Raw genomic sequence first — 26113 nt, forward strand, 5'->3', positions numbered from 1 at the left:
TTCCTATTCGGACAGCGCGCTCTCTTTGCAAAATGCCATCTCCCATGCTGTATATACCCCCACATATTTGAAGCTGTCGACGGTCTCGATGTTTTGCCCGTATATATTCAGAGAGAAATCTGGATGCTAGGTGCTATTGCACAAAACGTTGAGTTTCAAACCGAACTAAAAAATTGGTGAAAGTGGAAACGATACTAACGATAGTGGAAAACTACGACGCCATTAATACATATGACGTTTATTAGATTTAGACTGTGTTATGAGGACACCAAACTGTGTCAATAGCCAGCTGGCTCTGCTAGTAGGTACCTTATTAATATCATACATAGTATGTGGACCAAAATTATAGTAAAGTTGGCAATACTACCTACTCAACTTGTTTTTCATAATGTAACATGCTGACTTTATTGTACTTTTTCTATAATTGAATCATACTTTGTATTTTATTATATTATATTTTACTTAACTCTAATATTTTATTGTTATTGTTCTGAAGTCTGTTTTAGTGTTTTATTTTATATATTTTTCTGGATAAATTAAATTTTTATTTAATTAGACAATTAATAATTATAACACAGGGGTCGACAACCTTTTCAGACCTTCAATTTTCAATCAACTTTTAATTTTAATAATCGGGGTGTAAGTTTAAGCGGGATAGGTAAAAAAATATGTATCAATTAGTATTATTTCAATCTCCCAAAAATACAGAAATATGAAATAAACATGATCTATAAAAACAAAACTGAGTGAAAAAATATTGAGTAAAAACAAAAATAGCTGGTTAAAAAATAGCCACATAATGGTGCACAAACGCAGCCCGAAATGGCATTTGTTGCGGCCCAAAATAACAAGTACTTTATCACCAAATTTTTCATTGAATATGATAAAAATCTGTGTTCGATATGTGAACAAATTATGCAGTAGCAATGGTATATATATATATATATAATCTGAATCGCCACTGATAGAAAACATAATGCTATTTTTTATTATTTAATGATTATATTTTCACGGGTATGGATTTGCAACCGAAATTCATCTTTTTACAATGAGTCACACCATTTGTGGTGCAGGTGCGGTCTATTTTTAGATTATTGTTTTCAAAACGCGCATTTTAGTGTTAGCTCTCCAGGAATTTTGTCAGTGCACGACGTTTGTGAATCGACATTAAAAAATCGCTTATCTATCGAGATCGAGATCGAGAAAAAATACAGTTAGATTATGAAACATTTAAAAAAATTAAACATTTACATTATAAAGTACTTTATGTACTTTTATTGTTTTCTAACAAATTAATCGTGTCTGAACTAATTTTCTTTGTGCAAATATTAACTATTAAATTAAAAATTAAACATAAAATGTGTATCTCATCTAGTATATATCATTATTTTTCAACACTTTTACCCTTTGCTGCCCGTGAAAAATTAGAAAATGGATAAATTGGCCCTTCTTTCAAAAAGCTTGTGCACCACTGACTTAATGGATCAGTCTGTCGTCCTGCTAAGTGTGTGTTTTGTGGTTAGGTATTTTGCCTATGTTGTAATTGCAGAATCTCTATTTGTATTTTTAGTTGCTTTGGCATGCCTTTGACATTTGGTACATGATTTTACATTTGTATTCAAAAACATTGATATTTTGTTGGTTTTTTTATGAAAATCAATTAATTTCGTTGAAAATTTAGTTTGTAAATCTTCAGTAATATCAAAGAAAATTGGTTTCCATTTTATTGGTATAAAAATTATTCGATGGCCAAGCGGGTAACGCGTCGGCTTATAATGCAAATACAAATATTGTTTTTAAATGTGTGTTTGGAGTCAGAGTGTAGACTTAATAGGTTGAGGAACTGACTAACATCCATTTCTCTTATAAAAAACAAAAATCTCTTAATACAAACGTCCACTTTGTGGAGGCACATATAATTTTCTTACGATCGGATATGGTCAAAAAAAATAAAAACATTATTGAAACAATTCAACATACCTACAGGTCGCATGTTATGTTAGTACATGTCCGGAATTTGTACATATGCAGTTCGCCGTATCACATTCACCGTGAAATGTTGTTTCGGAAATATATGGTCGTATATTAAAGACCGTCCAACCTCTTTGGGTCGTATAGTACTGAGATAAAATTCCTGTCTAAATAAAACACGGTTCTTGTCGGTTTACAGGAAGCCAGCGGCAAACAAATTTTGAAAATAGCTGATATACTGGATTATTTGTTAGTCCGCATCCAGACGCGTGTAATGTAACGCGAATTTGTCGTTCATACGTAGCTACGATCCTTACATGTAATGCTCATAGCGACGTTCGCGCTGATCCATCGGCTGTCGGTTTTTGACACGATCATAAAGGCACTCGCAGTGCTCGATAATTCGAGCAAGATCAGGATTCGCGTCGAGATCGCGTGCCGTACCAGAATGATAAAAGTAATATAAGAAAAAACATTGGTCATATGACACCATGGAATATTTATTGCAAGCAATTTACACAAAGTTGTTTATTTTAATTACTTATTAATATAATTAATAATTTATATTTAATTTTAATAGTAAAATATAATCCAAATAAACATTTTTTTTATTTTTAATCAACCGCAGCACCCCCAGATATCTTATCGACGAGTCGCCACTGCAAGTAACCATGTTAGTATGGGACACAAAAAATGCATTGACCAAATAAAAAAACACTAAAATGCTAAAAATAAAATCAAACAAATTTTTATTTATTAGAATGATAAAAGTAATATAAGAAAAAACATTGGTCATATGACACCATGGAATATCTATGCCATATGTATTATTATTATGGAATGCACAATTTATTATTACAAAATAGTGATACATAATAATTATAACAAAAACAAGCCGTCATTGAACTTAAAGTTAAAAATCCCTAAAACTCAACTAAACCATTATGACTCGGACTGTAAATGAAAACAAAAACTGACACTGAATTATATGGAATAGTTTTTTGCTATACAACTGGTACAAATTTGGGTAGCAATTTTCAAATCGAATTTAAGAAATATCAGCAGTATGTATATAACATAATACATACAGTCAAGTCATAACTGAAGTTTCACAATTTTTGCAAAAAGGTTAAAAATATTTAATGAAATAAATTTCAGTATGAACATAATCACGGACAAATATTTATCTATCAGTGAAATAAATTCTGCCTTCTATTCTTAATCCCTTAAACTTTTTTCAGTGTTTATTTCGAGACCAATCTGATTACGTATGGAAGCATGTAAACCATTACCCGAAGTGAACAATTTTTCAAACCAGTCAACGTCATCAATCTCCTGGATAGCTTTTTTGATCCGCTTAGATACAGCAGTGTGAAGCCAATTCTCAGATGACAAAAAATCCATGTGACACCTTTGGTATTGGAAGCCTGTGCCCATAAAGTATTTTAATGATGGTACAACAATCAGATTGTACGCTACCAACGAGTTCAAAACACCTCCGGGGAGGCCAAATATAAACTTTGTTTTTTTATCAAAAATACACGTGGCGAAGATTGTAACTGCGTCAGGATTCGTGGTTATATGACTAAAATGAATTGACGCATGGAAATCGTCCATCAAGACACATCTGAGAATGTATTGTTCCGGTTTATATAATTGCTCAGTGGCGATAATAACTATGTCGTCTGTCGTGAACGCTCTCTCTAATGCCGCTTTGATGGGATTGGGATCCAGTTTTACAACGCCCAAATTGTAGAAATCAATGTTCAGCTCCCTATAATAACAGAAATTGTATCATAAATATCTGGACAGCTAAAGTCAATAGATCAATTAATTGCATACAGTGTAATTAAATTTAACAATTTCTTATTCAATGACTAAATAATACTTACTGTAGGTTTAAAATATCTTTTGTGTGAGTTGCCGGCTGTAAATAATAATGTCAATACACAAAAACTTGAGGCTCTCCTAGCCTTTGGATTTTGTACGCTCATCCTTCTTGGATTACACAGCACTCCGCCCCCTAACCATTGAGGGTGCTGATATAGTCATATGAATCATACCATCAGTAACATGCATAGATGTTATGTTATCGATGTAAATAGTAAATTATTTAATGTCGCAACACATGAAATAACCCCTTTTTGTATAAACTATTATAAATTGTGCAAACAGGAGCATTCAACTTCTGCTACAAATTTTATATTAGAAAGTTGTCAACTCATTTTCAGTTTTGTTTTGACATTTGAGTGGCTTAATGTTTGTAACTAGTAGCCTGGTGATGAGCATGTCGCGTCTCCAGTGATAAATTGCAGACCCGTTACACATGGCAAACTGTTTAAAAAGCAGCTGAACAGTGAGCGGACACCCAGTGATGAATTCTTTGTGTATTCTTTCAGTATCTCCGTGGGTGGAAGGTCTAATAGTAATTCATGGGTGAATTTTAGTGATTCCAAAAAAAAATCAAGAAATTTTAGAAAAAATATGTACATGTACAATACCTTAGTAAACCGTCCAGGACAACTCTATTGGTAGCAGGATTAAGTATAGTATCAAATTTTTCGGCCAAATAACTTTCTATTGAAAAGAAAGAGACTCTTGGCTTTGAGTAGACGGCAAAGTCTTTCATTTCTAGATTGCTGAGTAAGCCCTTTTCCAGTGGACCGATGAAGATGCCTTTGGAGATTATGATTTCGTTCTCATTGATGCGAAAGCCATTTTGAACAATATTCATTTTGTGGGACTTAGCAGTAGTGAATTTTACTTTGTCATTCACTTGCTTCATTGCATCTGTTTTCTAAAAAAATGGATATTTTGAATAACTGCAAGACGGAGACGGGTGCCGTTGAGTGAAAGCATGGACAAAGTATTTTGCGATTGAGATATATAAATTCTAATGGATGTAAGTTTTGTACTATTCCATTTGAGTCATTTCTTGCGACCCAGGTTTCGCATTTCGGCATCTTCAAACGCTGTGTATACTCACCAAAAGGCAAATACACACTCACAACGAATACAGTAGAACCTCGTTAATAAGAACACAGATAATTCGAAATTCGCAGTAATTAGAAATTATCGCGAAAAAAAAGTCCCTTGAACATTATTATCATATAAAACCATACCTTTAATTCGAATTTCGTAATTCAAAATTATTTCGGAGTCCTATAAAAATATTCAATAAATCGTAATAAAGTACACTATTTCATGAGCCAGTCATTGAAAATTGTGACAGACTTCGTAAAACATCATAAATTACTTATTTTAAGAAGGTAATAAAAATAATCCTGACATTTTATGACCCATAAACACACACGGAACCGGAAATTTGGTAGGCACATCTATGATCGTAAACGATATTGATGAAAATCAATTTTTTTTTTTTTTAAATTTTAATACTTTCCCCCATACATTTCATAATTCGTAATTCAATTTTTTTTCGATTTTCGGTCCCGTGGAATTCGTATTAACGAGGTTTTACTGTATGTTAACTCTAACTTATATAACAAATTAATACAATAAAGTAGGTAAAAACTTTATCACCTACCTATTAAGGGCCCACATGCCCAACGTAGGTCAAAATGGAGATTTTTTATGGTATTTTCAAAGCATTAGCCTGAAAATACCTTAAACGTTGTAGATAATCTATTTATATAATTTTGAAGCCTTATTATCCTTTATAGTTATTTTAAACATTTGTTGACTGCATAAAGTATTTTTATTACATAAAATAGTATTCTTTTAAACCTCTCGCTCTAATGTTTTAGAATATAGTAATATTTCAGTACATCCATGTGCAGTGGTAGATTTATTAATTTTTAAACGCATTTATAAAACCATTAGTAAAATTTATGTTGACATTATTATAGTGAAATATTTACGATAAATAATTATATTTTATAATCTCTGTGATCCCAAATTTGACAAGAATTAGGCATTTTATTATTCAAAAACGGGCACGATTAACACATTTGAAGATAATTCTAAAGATACTGATTATAAGCTATGTCTTTGACCATTCAAATGTCACTTCTACGAATAATGATTGTTTTATAATAATTATTGACCTAAGAATAAGATAGTATTTTTTTGAAATACGCCATTTCTATTGGCATTTCCCAGTGGTTAAGCTACAACATACGGCCGTAGCCATAAATTGGACAAACGATAAATGAAGTAGGGACTGTAGGGAGTAAGATTATGTTAACGCGCGTGTTTGAACATATACCGTTTTTAAAAAACGATTTTTTTTCAGGTTAGGTAGGTACATGTTCAAACACGCGCGTTCAATCGTTACTCTCCCTTCCACAATTTTTGTTAGGTACTATGATTTACTAGAGTAATCTGAAGTTATTTAAAAAAGAAATTAGGGTTTTTAAAGCAACTACACCTGATGCCTAGTTCAGACCAGGATATATCGGTTCGGTGAACATTATAATACAAAATGTTCCAAAATTGTTTCCAAACATATTGTTCTGATACAATTAATTGTCCATGTATTTTTAATTTCCAACGGGGATAGAAAACATTGTTCATATACAGATGTTGTCGGTCTGGGCTAAGCTTAAACATTAAAAATGTAATTGTACATATGTAACACTATTTATCTGGTGATTATTATCAATGGGAGGTTACTCTAAGTTGATTTCAAGATAAAGAAAGACTTACTTCAATTACGCTGTCACTGTCTTCAGGAATGGCATCACCGGCATTGATAGCTATGCAACTGGCAATATTTTTATCAGCAGTCATTAATTGGTCTATGTGCCAGGTATATTCTGTATTTTTGGAATGTTTTTTACTATGGTAAGCATAACCATTTACTTTGGATATTGGAGTCGACACAAATTCTTCCGGTGCAATAATATCATTAGCTAAAATTGATCCTAAGATATTGTCAATAGCGCGATGCTCGATTTTACGGTTGAAGTCGGACAACGCCGCAAATATGATGTGCAAGGCTTCTTCATAATCGTTAATACAATATTCGTCATCAACTGAAGTTTGAATTCGTCTCGAATTTACTTTACTTTCGGATCGGCTCTTAATGTCAGATAAAATATTTGATGTCTTCTTTAGGCTTTCGAGCTCGTTTTGAGTTTGGGTAACATTAACACACTCTTTCAATAAATTAAACGAATCCACGCACGGTTTAAATAACTTAGATACTTCTTCTGAAGTTTTGGGAAAATAGAGAATGATCGTGTTGTATTGAGCTCTGCAGATCAATTGGCACTGTGTGTCAAGCGGCAGAGCTTCCAAGCACTTCAACAGCTTAGCAGAGGAAACGACATCCATGTTACGGATAATACTATTCATATCCTTAATGGCGGGATCATCAAAATGTACATCGTCACCGCCTATTATGATGATCAAATCGATCATTAAAGTCTCCGAATAAAATAGGAGAAGTTTTCGAATGGTTTCTCCATCTTTGGGAACGAATTGAGTGCTTATCTGTGCCTCTTTAAATATCTCCTGCAGTTTATTCTTCAGATAAGTGCTCGTTTTCAAGACACCTTTATTTTCTTCATCATCATGTGTTGCAATCAAAACCAAACACTTACTGACAAACATTATCTGAAATGTAAAAGAAGAACCAATCAATAATCGTTTATAATAATTGGAATAATAAAGTGGATCGCAGACATAATGTGGAAGGAATTGCCGGCCACAGACGGACAGTTCTCGTAACAGGTTGAACATGCCAGTTAATAACTATACAGTTATCTTTGGTAGATAATCTGCTGCGCCCATAGACGGACACTTTTCGACCTTTCAGATGTGTGCCATGTTCAAACTGCCAGCGACCCCCCACTCCCGTGTTTTTGTAAAACTGTTGGAATTTCAACTAGCCGAAAGTTCTCGACTGACATTAGATGGCGGTAACGTAAAGTAGAATATACCGCACGATACAACTACGGCTGGTGTTGCTTGTTATAAAATACAAATTCATTTATTATTAAAAATATAATAATATTATGTACGCGGAGATCGCAAATATTATATTTTATTTATTTTTACGAGAGTAAAACAAAGTAATAGTTATTTATGTAAACATATTATTTTATACAATATAATATAAATGTTAAAATTTTAGAGAGCATTATAAATATTAAGTTATTGTGAAAATATAGACTAATTTTATTTATTGTATGTAGTGAATATTACAAATTATTAATTTAAGACGTTCACAACATAAATTAATATACCTAATTGTGAATGACAATGTCGCTAAATCTAAATAAAATCTAAGTATATATTTTAATAATATCATAGTAATTAATTATTATACTGATGATTGATGTAAATATAATTTTGTGGCTTATTGTATATAAAATCAATACCTTTATAAATATTACCGTTTTCTTACTTAATTAATACTGTCCATTAAAGGGAATAATTTATTCAAAAGAAAAGATTATATTTTATATTTACACGAATGTGTATAATATTGTTTCGGTGAATCGATAAAATACACAATCCACTAGCGAAATCATGATTCATTTTACCAACGTCATAGGTGTGTATTTATGTCAATTTGTTTCTAATAAAAACAATTATAACCATAATAAATTCAAAGTTAAATTATTCGTGTATCATCGTTCAAGTATACCCCACCTAAAACTAATTTAAACAATACCCCTGTGTATTATCTCCGCGAACATAACCTCCATAGTTTTTGACACTTGCTCTGCCACGGACAATTAACTGTACGTATATGGGCACGTCTGTTGACAGTTCGACAGATTTAAATGGGGTAGTTAAACTGATCTGTGGTGTGTCCACTAACGTACAGTTATTGAACAGTTATTGTCTGTGCCATGTTCAAACTGCTACGAGAACTGTCCGTCTATGGGGGCCTAATAGGACCGGAGAGGTCTATATCCTGCAGGCTGAAGATCAACAAAAAGCTTCTGCGTGAAAGAAAATCTAGGTAGGTGTGTACATAAGGTTTATTTCTAATCGTACCGCAACTATTATTACTAGACACCGGCCGTCTTTTTTTTTTTGGGACGGACTCGAATATTACAACATTTTTTAATTAAAAAATGCGTTAATAATTTATGGAACCTATGTTTTTCAGAAAAATAAGTTGTACGATGTAGTAGGTACAATGAAATATGAAATAAATGATATTGATAATATGTGCAAGAGACTTTATCGATACTTCATTATATAGAAACGCTGCTATTAGTAGATATACTATACTATTTAGTATAGAGTGGAAGAATTAGTTGTTAATAGTAATATCTATAATATTTAATAATATTCCACTTTTTATATACCTCTTATTGAAATCAAAGTTTAAAATTTCCACTAAACTACTTCTATTTTCACTATCAAATAACAAATCACACTTGCTCCTATGATGAGAAGGACCGGACAGCTAGTGTATTATTAAAATCGTACCAAATCTGAATGATTTCGTATATTATGTTGATACTACGAAAATACATAATATGAAAACATATTATTATTTTATCGTAAATCAATTCAACGAGGATTCAAATCAATGCTTATCAGCTCTGAGTAAGGAACCATATTTTTACACATTGCACAACAGTGGCCACCTGAGAATATCAAGATACGTCTGTTATATCTCGAGTCGCAGCATTTTCGAGCATTCTTCCAAATATACCACTACCTCCAGAGCCAGTAGTTACACGGTGGGGAATGTGGATAAGTGCTGCGTTATATTACGCAAATCATTTTGAAGGGATTAAATCCATAATAAACAGTTTTGATAGTCAGGCTGCATTATTAATTTCAGCTGCTCAGAATGCGCTTCGAGATGGAGATGTTGAAAATGATCTAAATTTTATTAAAAATCACTTCTCAGTAGTAAAAACATCTATAGACAAATTAGAAAAACGAGGGCTAGAAGACTCCTTCAACATCATACAAGATCTTCAGTTAGCATTATCAATTGTGTCTGGAAGTAAAGGAGAAATTATCAATGAAAAGTTATGAAATACATTAGTAAAAAATCCTGGGTGCCGAACGTTGTGTCAAGTTAATAAATTATTAAAATACGAAGAAATTAACTGTACTGATGACGACAATATAAACACAATAAAACTGTTCGAAAAGTTAAAATACTCCCCCCGGTCACATCAGTTGAAGTTGAAAGATCATTTTCTCAATTAAAATGGATTTTGGCGGATAATCGACGTCATAATATAACACCAATCCACCTCGAGCAACTCTTCGTCGTTTACTTCGAAAAACAAAACAGTTCATCATCATAAATCATCCGATACATTAACAATTATTGTAAGTACAGACAATTCATTTGAAATTTTTCTATTCAATTTCCTACCGTGTTTGTTAATAATATCCACCTTTTACCACATTTAGGATGAATTTCATCATAATGAAATGTATACCTAAAAACATGTTTTTGTAGTGACCACCAAGACACACACAACACGGTTATTGTACATTTTGCATTTTTGTTTATTGTTATTAAATCTTAGTTGATATTATTCTTTTGACTTATAACTTAAAAATAACAATAATGGATGAAATATAATATTCCTAAATAATATGGCACATATATAATATTGTGTAAGTATATAATATATAATTATCAAGCCTCGAAGCGAAGGCTGTGTGACTAGCAAATGCACTCACGACCTATGTAAACCTGCTGTTCATATTGTTTTAAAAGCACAGTGCATTGTTATTTTTTTAAGATTATTCTTTTTATGGGTTGACGGTTAAAAACGACAAATGTCCAGCCTTTAATTATAACGCGAAGTGCGGCCACGTAAAACAAATTCAAATTCGCACATTGCAATTAAAAAGGTCGCATTACAAAACTGATGGTTTTTTTTATTGCAGGTAAGTAATGGTAAACCATTTTTATAAAATGCGTGTAGAATATGTTTTTTCATAATTAAATATCGAATAGCTTTTGCGTACCTACCACTACTATAAATACAAATATTGAAAGATTTTTTCCGCTGACCCGTTTTATGTTCTAAATGTACTCGTATCATATTGATACCTATTAGTATTACCAAGCAACAATACCGTACCTACATATCGATAAAAAAAGTCATATACTTGTTTATTTCTTTAGATATTTAAGTATTTTGAGGATGCTCTGCCCAAACTGGTCTATTTGATTATAAACTATTGACATTGAAGAATTTCATCAAATCGATCGTAAGAAATTTCATCTTCAAAATACCAGTGGCGTACATCTATAGATGCGAGACATCCCTGGAAATATTCGTTTGAATAATTATAATACCTACTATTATAATATTATGTATTGCGCAAGCCGTAATTGCATTCTTCTAAAGGTTTTGCAATATAATATTGCTTCTGATTTTCACTTAGTGATTGTATTACGTTAATATTTATTGTTGTTTAATTTAATAAAACGCATTTTTTTGTAGTACTTATTCCACTTTTAATCAATAAATTAGGACCGGTTTCGTTCGCATCAGAGGGACATTTTCAACTGAACAAGGGAAGATTCAGTTGAAAATGTCCCTCTGAGGCGGACGAAACCGGTCCTAATTTATTGATTAAAAGTGGAATAAGTACTACAAAAAAAATGGAGCCATTGTCGAAAACTACCCAATCAAGACTCGTAACTGGACAAAATCTGACATTCGAATGAAATTTTCAAAATGGCGTCCTATGGTAGTTCATAGTTCCATTTTTAGCCATTCTACAGGTAAGTTTGTAGGTGTGTAACGTTAAAAAAAAGTCCCGCCGTCCCATTTAATACTTCAGATTTTCACTTAGTGATTGTATTACGTTAATATTTATTGTTGTTTAATTTAATAAAACGCATTTTTTTGTAGTACTTATTCCACTTTTAATCAATAAATTAGGACCGGTTTCGTTCGCATCAGAGGGACATTTTCAACTGAACAAGGGAAGATTCAGTTGAAAATGTCCTTCTGAGGCGGACGAAACCGGTCCTAATTTATTGATTAAAAGTGGAATAACTACTACAAAAAAAAAGGAGCCATTGTCGAAAACTACCCAATCAAGACTCGTAATTGGACAAAATCTGACATTCGAATGAACTTTTCAAAATGGCGTCCTATGGTAGTTCGTAGTTCCATTGTTGGCCTTTCTACAGGTAATTTTGTAGGTGTGTAACGTTCAAAAAAGTCCCGCCGTCCCATTTAATACATTGTAATTTGATTTAAATACTTACATATTATAAAGTGTAAAGAACTATTCATCAGTGGCGAAGGCTCCATACTAAGCGATTATTTAAAGCCTACCTTCTAAGAAAACTATATCTTCAAGTATTTATTTCAAATTGCAATAAAAAAATATATAGAAAATTTTAAAATATTAAGAGTCATCTATTGTGTGAATTTGAATGTAGATTGGCCCGACTATGTAAATTAGCCAAGTTTAGAATCAAACAAAAAATTAGAAGCGAGTAACGACATCTGTTGTTTTTCTTTGAATGACGATTGTCGATTATTGACTTCATAATCGAAAATTGTTTTCTATACCTTTTATGACTCATCTCTTCGAGCAAGTCTACAAATTTTATCACGTCTTGGAAGCGTTCGAGTGACCGCCTTCCAACTCTTTTTGCAAAGTTTATTGTCTATGCCTGCCGCTTTAAATAATAATAAATAAATAAGACGATTTAAAAAAATAATGTCTATTGGGTTCAATCAGATATAATTATTAATTGATTTTAAAAATAACAAATAATTGTATCTCGTGATAATTATTTAGATTAGTTCAGTCATAGACAAACATAATTTATATCGTTTTAATTCAGTCAGATTGTTGTTCAAAACATGGTGGTATAGTTTTATTTTGTGAGACAATTCTGTGATTTATTGTATTCTGAATGAGGATAGATTATCTTTTTTTGTACCCTAAGTCATTCGTCGGTGCTTCAAATACAAATTATTTGTAAAAATGTCTAGTTTTCCAACTGAAATTGGTCATTGCTGTAGTACAGATCAAATTTAAAAAATATTATTTTCAAGTTTGACGTTTATCCAAAAATCAGAAATTATCAAAGCTGGAAGATTAACCGTTCATTTAAATTTGCATACAGCAAAAAAAACTTACGTTAGACATTTCCACAACAATTTATATGACAAATATTCGTTTTTGACTGGCAGTTGTCAATTAAATAAACTATATTGTTGGCCATGTATGCTATTTGCCACAGATAAGTCTGCGTGGAATTATTCTGGTATAAGTGATTTAAATAATTTGACAAATTCAGTGGTAAAACATGTGACTACAGAAAAACATTTACATTCAATCGTAAATCTGGAATCTTTTGGTAAAACTAGAATCGAATTTGCCGTTGATAAACAACAAAAGGCAATTGCTAGAGTACACAATGAGAAAGTCGACAGAAACCTTAATATAATGCGTAGATTGATAGATACAACAATTTTTTTGGGTAAACAAGAATTATCTTTTCGAGCACACGATGAAAGTGAATCATCAAATAATCGTGGAAATTTCATAGAATCTCTTCAATTTTTATCATCTTACGATTCTGTAATTGAAGGACATTTTAATTCATTAAAATCTTCGTGCGCCTTTTCTGGATTATCAGGTGAGATTATCACCGGCCTTCTGCGCGCTCTGAAGCGGAGATGGCAGGCCGTGATAACGTCAAGGTCAAAGCGGGGGTGGGGGACAGAAACGCACGGGGTATTTGGTCAAGGCTGGTTTATTTCATCGTATTGCAGGGTAGTCGTTACAGATACGATACAGGTTATTGTCGTCGTTGGCGGTCGGTTGGTAATTGGCGGGCTGCAACGTGGTCGCGGGCTTGGCTGCTGGGGCTTCGCATCCGAGGCGATGCTCGCTGTCCGATGGGAGGTAGGGTCGGGGCTTGCGGCTTGGCGTGCTGCCGATGTCAGATGTGGTCTTTTTGGCGGGCTGTCCGGAATGCTGGCTTGGCTTCGCGTCCTAGGCGAGCGAAGGCGAGAAGAGATTTTGCGGTTGATGCTGTTGGTTCGGCGGTTGATGTAAGAGAGATGCTGGCTGGTCGACGTATCAGGCAAGAGAGAGCTTTCGCGCCCATCCAGATCCAACTGCCAGATTCGCGGCGTCCTGTTTTATCCGTCGGTCGGGAAGCTCCCTGTTTTACCGACGGATTGACTAGTGGCGGCGCGAGCGGCCGTTTTTGATAGACCGCGTCTGTTTTGGCGGGAATTTGACGAATTTGAATTTCAAGGAGACGGGTTCCGCTCGGCCGAGGGTTGCGATCACCGCGAAGAGTGGACGTAGGCTGTGGTATTTTGGGAAATATGATGGTTCGGTCCGCCCTTTGAGGTAGTCTCCTGTGGGAGATTTCCATCTGGTATCAAGATTCAGAATGATTTAATTTCGTCAATATCATCCGTAATTATTTCAGAAATTAAGGCTGAAATTGCAGAAGCTAGTTTTGTTTCTATAATGATAGATGAAACACCAGATATTAGTCGCCGTGAACAGTTAACAACCATTTTGCGATACGTTTCAAATAATTCTGTAGAAGAACGATTTTTAGGTTATGTAGACGTAAGTTCAGAGAGAACTGCCATTGTTTTGAGTTCACATGTATTCTCCATATTAGAAAAGTTTAATTGTAGTGAAAAATTGGTAGCGCAAAGTTATGATGGGGCTGCAGTAATGTCTTCAGAATTAAGCGGAGTTCAATCAAAAGTTCGAGAAAAACATTCTATGGCCATATTTGTACCGTGCCATGCTCATATTTTAAATTTAGTTTTATCTAGATCCGTTGAAAATGTTGCGGAATGTAAAAAATTTTTTGGACACATTAATAAATTAGTGAGTTTTTTTAATACATCTACAAAGAGAAGTGCATTGCTCAATGAAATAATGGATCGCCGTCTTCCAAGTGTTGCATCGACCAGGTGGCACTACCACTCTCGTATACTTAATGTAATACATGACAATAGATCTGATTTCATAACGACATTCGAGACAATACAGAATAATTCTTCTAAATGGGATGAAGATTCTTTAACCTTTGCAGATGCTTATGATAGTAAATTTAAAGAATTTGAATTTAACTTTTACTTAGGAATATTCTCCGAAATCTATGCCCGAACGGATATTTTATTTAAAATTATTCAAAGTAGAACTGTAAACATTTCTTATTCCATTAAAAAAATTAACGAATTTAAAAAATGGTTAGAGACCGACTTCAAAATAGTTTTAGTAATTTATATAATAAATATAAAAACCTCTGTGAACCACCAAAAAAACGTTGCAGAAATGAATTAAATGATGAGCAATATTTTAAAATCATTTTTAAGGAGGTTTGCGATAACATTTTAATGCAAATGAACGATAGATTTGTTTCATTTGAAAAATTAAATTTTTTAGAATTACTTGAACCGACGCTATTTAAATCGTTTAAACGAAAATTTCCAGATAAACTATTTGAATCCCTGAAAAACAGTTATTCTGGTATTTTTTATTCAAGTCAATTGAAAAACGAACTTAAAGTCATTTATTCTTTACCAGAATTTCAAGATTCAAATTTAAGAGAGTTGTTCGAATATTTTAAAAACAAAAAATGTCTAGTGGAAGCTTTCTCACAGACTTATAAACTAGTCAAATTATTTTTAACGCTACCGACCACGACAGCGACGGCAGAAAGGAGTTTTTCTACTCTAAAATGTGTCCACACATATTGTCGAAATACTCAAAATCAAACTAGATTATCGAATCTTTCAATTATAGCTATTGAAAAAGAATTATTAATTAAAATAAAACGTGGGCAAACATTTTATGATGATGTTTTAAAAAAATTTCTGCAGAAAAACAGACGAATTGACTTAGAGTACAAATGATCATATAGTAAGCCTTTATATTAATTACCTACTGAAATATCTTGAAGTGTTTTGAATGGCAAAATGACAACAACGGCTTTTTTCAAAGCCACCAATGATATATTTTTGGGCGTATGTTACGTGTATGAATGTTTATGAAAATACATAATTTAAACTCATCGCTCAATTTTATACCGTCGGTGAGCTATTGAAATTTCAACGATTCAGTGTGGCGTTGTCATTAGTGTGCACATATTATTATTCATCAGTACTAATATCGTAAGTATTATCTTCTTATTTCCTGTAAGTATACCTTACAAGTGTGCTATTTTTCTCTGATCTCTACAGCTTACCTCTTCCCAAAAGTCACCCTTCGCCACTGCTATTCATCACATAAAACGACTGGTACCTAGATACATATATCATTAAAACACTTTATTTATGTACTTTCGTACTTTTTCCACATTTATTTCATAATTTTGATATTTAACCGATTTTATCCTAATGGACATTTTCAATTGAATAACAGTACAAAATATAGGTAGGTACATATTATTTCATAAAAAGTCAATTAAGTATAGATAACGTGGGAGTCGATTGTTTACTTGAACTAACTTGTTGGTGATATTTGTCCTTATTTATTAAATGACTGATTTATATACATTATGAAATAGCGTAACTTAATCACTGAAAAATTTTCTGTGTTAAAAATTCACCTACCTCAGATATTATAAAAGGTTCCCTACCAATGACAAATTTTGAATGTGGTTTTATTATTTTCATCGCATGATGAATACGAAAAGTCCACTACTTAACAATGAATTATTTTCCATACGATAGTATGTATCATCATCAGCTGTAGTATATACCAATATTTTATATAAATTTATGTTTCCATTTTAGATATAATACTGCAGCCATCTATAATACCGTGGATTTACAAGAATAAAATTACAAAGCAAAGGATAATCTTAAAAAAATAACAATGCAATGTGATTTTAAAACAATATGAACAGCAGGTTTACATAGGTCGTAAGTGCATTTGCTAGTCACGCAGCCTTCGCTATTGAGGCTTGATAATTATATATTATATACTTACACAATATTATATATCGACGGTGTTTTGGCCAATTGATGTAACCCTCAAATTCTACGAAAATGAGTTAATGATTGGATCTCATTTTAAAGACGACAGAGCAGGTCCCGGCCAAATGTTGTAAATTAAAAAAAAATATTTACCACTTTTTGGAAGGGAAATATCATTTTACATTGGTTTTAGGTATAAAAATTATGACCCGGCCACTTGATGTAACTGAATAGTGTAACCCACTGCAAAGACTTTTTCTCATAAGACAATTGATGTAAGCCACTAAATTATATGTTGGTTACACCATTTGCCCTGTTCGCTCATTCAGAAAGTTTGTTCGCCACGTGCGGTTTGTCAAGTGATCGGAGGTGTATTAAACGTATATGGTGTATAAAAAGAGAATATTTTGTTCCTGTTAATAACGCTACCCGAAAAGTTTGCCAGGAATTTTTATTAAATACTCTTAAGAGCATGCTTCAGTGAAAAGGAAAATAATTTTCAACTTATAGGTGCGACGAAATTTTGGACTCGCTGCCAATCAGAGAGCGATAGTCCAGCTGTGAACACGTCAATGTGACGGCGTCGGGGGAATTAATTTTTAAATCGTATAAAGATGACTAAAAATCGTTACCCATTTACTTGAAAAAGAAAACATGTCAATGAATATATTATTATTATTACTAATAGAACAATACTCATAACAGTAAATGGACGCATGTTGAATTTTTATGATAAATTATCTTTTGAACTGCACGCGTCGTTTGCACAATCTTCACGTCGCGTCGTCACAATCGTTTTAGAAAGTGCCCCAGCTGAAGTATAGCCCTAATATATCCCAAAATAAAGTTTTCTACACAATTCAAAACAAAACAGAACTTCATACAGCCAAACGATATAGTCGTGAAAAACACACTCCAAAAAACAAAACATCTTTAGAGGTTTTGCACGACATTGAAATGTTTATACAAAAATTGCCAGCAGTTCCTTCGCACTACTGTAGAGCAAGCACAACACAAAAATATTTAAATGCAGAATTGAAGAATACATCATTTGTTTACAGGTTATACAAAGACGAATGTAAGATACGCAATTTTATAACATGTTCTGAGAAAGTGTTCAAAGATGTATTTCGTACAAAGTACAATTTAGGTATCCACCATCCAAAGACAAATGTAATTACATGTGAAAAACTAAAGAATATTGCTGAAGAGAATATGACAAATGTAGAAAAAGATTTCTACAAAAGGCACAAATCTGAAGCCGAGTTTTTCAAATCTATACACTGAAAGGAACAAGATTTAGTCAAGGGAAATCCATTTTTTATGTGTTTTGATCTCCAAAAAGTCTTAAACATACTACTTTATTATTTACGAAAATACACAGTCTTTAATGAAACTTTCTATGAAAGTGTGGCCAGTAATGGTTATTGTTTTTTTATGGGGAGAACATGATGGGCATAGGGGAACCAATGAAATTTGTACAATTTTAAATAACTACCTATTTGAATATAGTGGATGAAAGGGGTTCAGTGAGCACGGTTCGCTGTACTGTTATTCATGCCCCGGGTAGAATAAAAATCACCAAATTTTGGCCTGTATCATTCGGTTTTTAAGAACAGCAAAAAATATTGTAAATATCAGCATAACATACCTTGAACCTGGACAGACTTATATGCCTGTTGACTCCATTCATGCAACAATTGAACATAATTTAATGAATAAAGTTATTTGGGCCTCATCTGAATGGCCAACACTAATAAATAATTCTAAAATCAACCCCAAACTGTACAACGTAATTACAATGGACCATGGAGACTTTAAAGACTATAAAAGTCTCCAGAATGCAATTCTCCCCAAATTAAATAAAGCAGATCAAAAAATAATGTTTAAAAAATATTAAAAAGGCCTGGTTCTCCAAAGACTCTGACCACATGCTTTTTTCTTATTCATTGAACCCTAATGCGGAGAAAAGTACCTTTACATTTGCTAGAGGAAGGTCTTCCCGACGAATATCTGAGCCAACCGTATTGTGATGCCTATACGAAACACCAATTTCTATTTCAACCGCCAAATTTAAAGATCTGTCTAAACTTGTACAAAATAAAATAATTCCATCCAGATACCATGAAGAATATTTGACAATGGGGCATCACAGTGCAGTTGGTGATACACTGAATGAAACAGACGAAGAAGATGAGCCACCTAATAATTTATAATGTTATATTCTATGGATACTTAACTATAATACATTATTTTTTATAACATAATTCTTGTTTAAAACTTTTAGTAAAACACAGCATTGGTTTTTAGTTATAAGATACCTACCTTCCTATATGACTTATTGTTTTATTAAGATATCATAATTATATTTCTTTTGAATTTGTCTTCCTTTTTAACAATTTAAAAAATATGTTAATAATTATAAATTTGTTTTATTTGTAATTTAAAAATATATTTAACAAAATGTTATGTCTATGATCATACGATATCTCCCATCAAAATGAGAAATTGACAATAACTGAACCATCCAATTGATGTAACCCTCATTTTCTAATTTGAAACATTTTTATGTAAAACTGGTTTAAAATACATATGTTTTAGTAAATAATAAATACTTCAATAATTAAAATCGTATTGATTATATTTTTTTTATATACCTCATAATAGAATATTTCCGATAAAAACAGTTTTTACTCTCTCCTGAACAATTTCAATTTTGAGGGTTACATCAATTGGCCAAAACACCGTCGATATGTGCCATATTATAATATTTAGGAATATTATATTTCATCCATTATTGTTATTTTTCAAAAGAATAATATCAACTAAGATTTAATAACAATAAACAAAAATGCAAAATGTACAAAGTGTTTAAGAGTACCTTATATACCTTCTAGAGGAAAACGTGGTATAATGGTCCCGATATCTAACGGGTACAAGTGGCAAAAATATTAATCAATAAATTCTAATTGATTTATGTTTCGTACTAGGTATTCTATTTGAGTTATTATTTACGACCTGGCTTATGCCTTCTGGCTTCTTCGTGCACTCGCCGATCGTAAATGCACATTGACATCGAAAAAAGCTAATTTTCGTTTATATAGTAATTTAATATAATAAAAGAATGTGAAAATCTTCTTACCTATTAGTAAAGGATAAAGTAAAAAACAAATTTTGATTATCTCGTAATGAATATCTTACATACTATTAATACATTCAATAGGTAAGCCCGTTAAAACGTCATTTCCCGTAAACAATGGAACCAGCTAATGTGAAATATCACGAAATATACCTACTCACTAAATAAAAAACAAATAAACAATTTTAAGCTGTAATCCATGATCGTCCAAACTGAAGTGATGTCGGATTTTAAGAAAATACGTAGATCAGTTAACAAACGCGCAGGTTAAGTTTTTTTTGTTTTTTCTACCATATTACTATAACATCAAATTAAAGTTTCATGTGTGAACTCCCAGATTGGACAAAGCAATGAACTATTAGGGAAGGTCAACTTGTTAAGAAATGGTAGGCACTGCAACTGTGTTATACCTATTTATATCTAATATTTCTTGATAAAATAATTTATTATCAATGGTATTAGGTACTATATATACCAGTGGCGAAGGGTGGAGGTAGGCTGTTAAGATTCGCTATAAATAGTGCACACTAAACTTTGTTAGTCATATGTATTTGTTTTTATTGAACTAAGACTACAATTTACAGATGGTGTTAGTTAGTTTTTAAAAATCAATTAAACCCTGCCTAAACGAAAACTTAATAGTTTTGGTCTAATTTGGGCGATACGACAAAATTGTGCACACTTTTTCATTCATAGTTATTTGTTTTCGTTGGATTAAAAGTACATATTACACATATTGTTGGTTCATTTTTTTATTGCATTAAGCCCTGCCTAAACCAAACTATAATAAATGAAAAATATTATTCTTTCTATAAAATATTCAAAGTTATGTATGATTTAATTGCATAATTTTAGATATTTTATAGATAGACATGTATTTTTTGACTATTATCTATTATGGCTTGGTTTCTTAGGGTTTAATTGAATTTTAAAAACTAACCAACACTTTCTGTAAATTGTAGTCTTATTTCAATGAAAACAAATATGTATGTCTGAAAAAGTTTAATGTGCACTATTTATGGCGGATCTTAACAGCCTACCTCCACCCTTCGCCACTGATATATACACAATGTATCAATGTCGACTAATTATGATTGTATCATTTTGATAACTTCCGAAATAAATATTTATATCGGGTTTATATATTTCATTGAAATAATACTATGATATATAATTTATAGTATTAGGGAGTAGCAATTAACAGTAAACGCATGTACTTACATATTTTGCATGATGAATATAAACTGTTTGAAAATGGCCTATCAAAATGTCAAAAAAAACATTACAACATCAGTACCTATATATTAAAATTGAATAGGTATCTCAATATGTCCAACCACTTGCTTGAAACACAAAAGTACGATTTGAAGTATCTTTCGTACAAAACTTTTTCTAAAGGGTTTCATTAACCACGTAGGTCCAATATTCCCCATTTTACCTATCCATAAATCCATATAATATAATAATATGTTTTCATATTATATTTTTTCGTAGTATCAACATAATATTCGAAATCATTCAGATTTGGTACGATTTTAATAATACACTAGCTGTCAGGTCCTTCTCATTATGGGAGCAAGCGTGATTTGTTATTTGATAGTGAAAATAGAAGTAGTTTAGTAGAAATTTTAAACTTTGATTTCAATAATAGATATATAAAAAGTGGAATATTATTAAATAAATAATATTCCACTCTAAATAGTATAGTATATCTATTAATAGCAGCGTTTCTATATAATTAAGTATCGATAAAGTCTCTTTCATCTATCTATCTATCTATTCTATCAATATCATTTATTTCATATTTCATTGTACCTACTACATCGTACAACTTATTTTTCTGAAAAACATAGGTTCCATAAATGAATACGTGTATTAATTAAGGCGCTAAGTACCAAAATTTTAAAAACTGACATTTTTATAGAAAACTGTTCTTCGTACCAACGCCAATACTGTTAACTATGGTCTAAGTGCATTAAGCAAGTCAAAAAATTACAATAAAATATTTAAATCTGGCGACGATGTAAGTCCATTGGCGTGTTTTATTTGTAAGGGTGTAAGTACCACTGCAGTGTTCAACGGCATTCCATATAAAATGGCTGAAAACGGTGTGTTGACACTCACGAGTTCTGTTAAAAAACGTCACCAAAAAGATGGAGGAAGTGTCCAAAATGTAAAAAAAAAAAAAAAAAACTAGTGGCCAGAAGTACTCCACAATTAATAGTAAAGTGATTCTAGCCAAAAAACCTCGAAATTCTGAGGTAAGTACATTTATATAATTGTTTCACACAATCCGCTAATTTGTCAAGAAAGCGCTAGTGATGTTCAATGCGTATCGATATAAATGCTATAATATCGATATTAAGCAATGTTTTTTTTTAAATACATTTTTCTTCTGGGATTGAAATTTAGAATATTAAGTATATCTAATATATAAAAATCAATATTTGTTTGTTTGTTTGTTCGTATTTTATGCGCTGCCATACCGTTCATCCGATTGCGATAAAACTTTGTCAACTTATTGCTTGCACTTGCGCAAAGAGTATAGGCTATATCTCATATATAAAAATGAATGTTTGTCTGTCTGTCCCGTATGCGTTCCTATACCATTCATCCGATTGCGATGACATTTTGGTAAGTGATTGTATGCACACCCGCAAAGGTTTCTGAATTAGAAAAATCATCATTTTCTTCTTCTTCTTCATTGTATTTTCTTTTATTCGTATGGTTCCTATACCATTCATCCGATTGCGATGAAATTTTCATTAGTTGTTGTGGTAACACCAGCAAAGGTTTCTGAATTAGTACAACCCTCTTCTTCTTCTTCTTCTATTAGACTATTAGACAATTATTGCATTTTCAATCAATCCCTGATTCGGTCTTGGTTTTATTGAAGAAGGTTATAAGTAAAAAAATTAAAACCTCAATAAAAAAAAATTACCACTAATATCGCCTGGCAACATCGACATTATATATCTTTGTGACCCCTAGAGCCTATTCCAATTATCAGAATGCGTTCCGCATATTATGTATACGAAAAGTCTATGGATCCTGCAGTATATTATAATAATAATAATGTTACCTATCTCTTATACCACATAAGGAAAAAGGCGGACATTTGAGTAAAGTTGTACGTACTTGATTTATGATACTCTATAGCAGCGATTTCTAAACTGGAGGTGCGGGATGTTTCTAAGGGAGGCGCGAAAAATTTAACACAATTCACTTAAAACCAGAATCCATATTTTCATACAGTGAACGTGACGTGACATATATTTATTTGAATATGTAGATGTTGAATTTATTTAAAATTTAAGAAAAAAATAATGTAACCATAAGTTTGAAGTTTGCAAATGCATAGTTTATAAAACGGTCGCTAGTTATAAACTATACAAAAAAACAGTCCTATAAAAGGTTGTTTGCAAACCTGTCAGAAAATATGGAGACAAATTTTATAATACGTCACTTCTACGCTATTGTGTAGCGCACTGGGTATCTCGTGAAAAAATGAAGTCTGAATAAAAGGGTCAAATCATAATGTTGAAATTTGACGCAAGTTTGTTTAGGAACGATGATTTTGTTGTATTTGGTTGAAATTAAAATATGCATATGAATAAATCAATGCAAGGACCACTAATGCATTCACTAATTTTAAAAGACAAAGTGAAGGCAAGCATTCATAAAAATTTGGAGCTTTGGAAATCACAAAAAAAAATAAGTTCGCCATGTATCCACATTAAATTTATTTCTACGTCAGATATATATTGAAACAAACAAAAATCTATTTACTGAGTTCTAGAATAGTTGATAATGCACTTTTAACATTATTTTATTAATTGTAAAAAAGTCGCCTGCGGCGCTGTTCTATTTCAGGGCTATTAACTATGTGGTTGAAAGATCCTGATCTCGGGGCCCACTTCAGGATGTGGGGCCCATGATAGAATCCATTTGTCAATGAACATGATAAATTTGGATTGACTACTATTGAAATTGATTGTGCTAATAAACAAGCACATTCATCGTATGAAAAACAAATTAATTTAAAAATGAATATAAGTACTTAGTAAAACCTTGTTTATTTTTTTTTCATTTTGTGTTAGTACATTGTTGACTATTTAAAAAGGTAACTGTATTATTTAATAAAATAAAGGGGGGGGGGGAGGCGCCACGATTAGTTTATTTTTAAAAGGGAGGCGTAGTAACATAAAGTTTGGAAACCACTGCTCTATAGTCTCTATGGTCATATGCACATCGCCGAAATAAAACGCAGAATGATTGTATTAGGACTAGGTAAATACATAATTGAATTATAAAAACAAAAGTATCGAAAAACCTTATTTTTTTAATTTATAATATTTTACCCATCTCTATTGAAAATGTCATCAATGTGTACTTAGATCCCACCAGCGTCCCTGAGCTAGTACTTAGAGCTTAAAATAAGATTCTTTGCGTGGTACTTACACCGTGACCGGAAATGTCAATTTCAAAGCTATGTACTGTTTTAAAATTATAGAAGCTGCCGAGATTGCTTCATACTGTGAAACTACATTTTTCAAAATGTCTACTTCATACAATTTTATTTGACAAATCAGTATTTTGTAGCCACAAGCAAAATTTCTTTTTGGTACTTAGCGCCTTAATTAATACACGTATTCAAATTATTAACGCATTTTTTTAATAAAAAATGTAATATTCGAGTTCGTCCCAAAAAAAAAGACTCCAGATGTCCGGTGTCTAGACTTATAATATTGGCAAGATGATTATTTTAATTACAATAATTACCATCGCACCTGAGCTGGCAGAAAAAACAACTGACAAATTGTAGAAATCCATACTAAGAATCATTTGGGCAAAAGTCTCCTTAGGATATTGGATTCGTCCACCAATTTAATGTGTTTTTTTATGGGTTGACGGTTAAAAACGTCAACAGGCCGGTGTTTAATTATTACAGTTTACACTATTTATAGATTGCATGATACAATTTTTTTGTTACCTGTTAGGTAGTTCTTATTCATAGATAACAGACGAATTCTATTTACACTGATTTCAACTCGAAAAATGTAGCACGATAGCTTTTGTTTTTAATAAATCTTATTTTAGAATATGTTATTGTTTAGAATTAACATGGAATTAACATACAATTTGCAAAGAATGACATGACATCAGTGACAAAATAGTCTCGCAGCTCAAGTGTTGATTGGCTGGGCCGTAACTGAGCTCTGATTGGTCATTGGCTTTATGTCATTGCAACTTTGTGTGTGAGTGTTGCCAACCGTATTATAGTTATAGTATTTGTACTATAATTTTTATCCGCGTACTATGTACGATATAAAAAAACGGTTATAGTACTCACAAAATACTATAATTTTGAATATCGGAAAAAAATTTTTTTTTCTTAAATATCTTATTTTTGCATTTAAAAGATACACCAAAACTACCATATTTTGGGTATTTCCGTAGGTACTATAATTATAAGTATTATAATTTTGTAGTATAAGAAAATTTGTCGAGCCGAGAAAACAAAAGTTGTTTGAGAGGTAAAAAAGTCATCGAAACGAAACCGATTTACTCAAATTTCCCAATACGTTTTTGTGACAAACAAAAACCTATACATTTTCAACCGAAGACAATGCGTAATATAATTTTTGACAAAATACTACAATTTTTGGAACTACGTAGGTATCATATTTCGATGACAAAAAATGGCAGCACCGCGATTTCCTAACTATCGTCTCGTGTGGCACCAGACGACATGACGTAATTGTGACGTCACGCTCGAGGCATGCCGCCCGCGCACAGTGCTCACCATAGAAAACATTATGATGAAACACCTATATGTGTATGGTGACAATGAATAGCGCCACTGTCTGAGTAGCGTTATATTCTCGAGTGCTATTATCACTCCAGTAGTACGTCATAATGATGTCATATGACGTCATGTCGACCGGGCAGCTGGCACTCGCAAGTTCGAACATCGGGGGCCAGGGGCTTTATGTTAGAACTTGCGAGTTGAAGTCGCCCGGTCGACATGACGTCATATGACATCATTGTGACGTACTACTGGAGTGATAATAGCATTCGAGAAAATAACGCTACTAAAATACTGGCGTTA

At 32.2% G+C, this 26113-nt stretch overlaps 1 protein-coding gene across 1 annotated transcript; it reads right to left on the reverse strand.

The window, feature by feature from the left end:
* Positions 1 to 2693: 2693 nt before the first annotated feature.
* LOC147065160 (uncharacterized) lies at positions 2694 to 25168 on the reverse strand. Its single transcript, XM_085956634.1, has 4 exons — positions 24995 to 25168; positions 6637 to 7548; positions 4473 to 4768; positions 2694 to 3745 (listed from the first exon to the last, which is right to left on the reverse strand). The coding sequence occupies exons 2-4, from the start codon at positions 7543 to 7545 to the stop codon at positions 3190 to 3192; spliced, it is 1761 nt and encodes a 586-aa protein (XP_085812760.1). The 5' UTR covers positions 7546 to 7548; positions 24995 to 25168; the 3' UTR covers positions 2694 to 3189.
* Positions 25169 to 26113: the final 945 nt, after the last annotated feature.

The sequence above is a fragment of the Rhyacophila brunnea genome, unplaced genomic scaffold (genome assembly GCF_057557595.1).
Source record: "Rhyacophila brunnea isolate RB1 unplaced genomic scaffold, BYU_Rbru_1.0 scaffold_6, whole genome shotgun sequence".
Classification (NCBI taxonomy): domain Eukaryota; kingdom Metazoa; phylum Arthropoda; class Insecta; order Trichoptera; family Rhyacophilidae; genus Rhyacophila; species Rhyacophila brunnea.

Bases quoted from the DNA above. Each gene is read 5' to 3' on its own strand.
- LOC147065160 (XM_085956634.1), bottom strand. From the start codon at position 7,545: ATGTTTGTCAGTAAGTGTTTGGTTTTGATTGCAACACATGATGATGAA. The intron at 4,769-6,636 runs GTAAGTCTTTCT...CCATTTTTTTAG, and splicing joins ACAGTGACAGCGTAATTGAA to AAAACAGATGCAATGAAGCA. The intron at 3,746-4,472 runs GTATTGTACATG...CTGTTATTATAG, and splicing joins GTCCTGGACGGTTTACTAAG to GGAGCTGAACATTGATTTCT.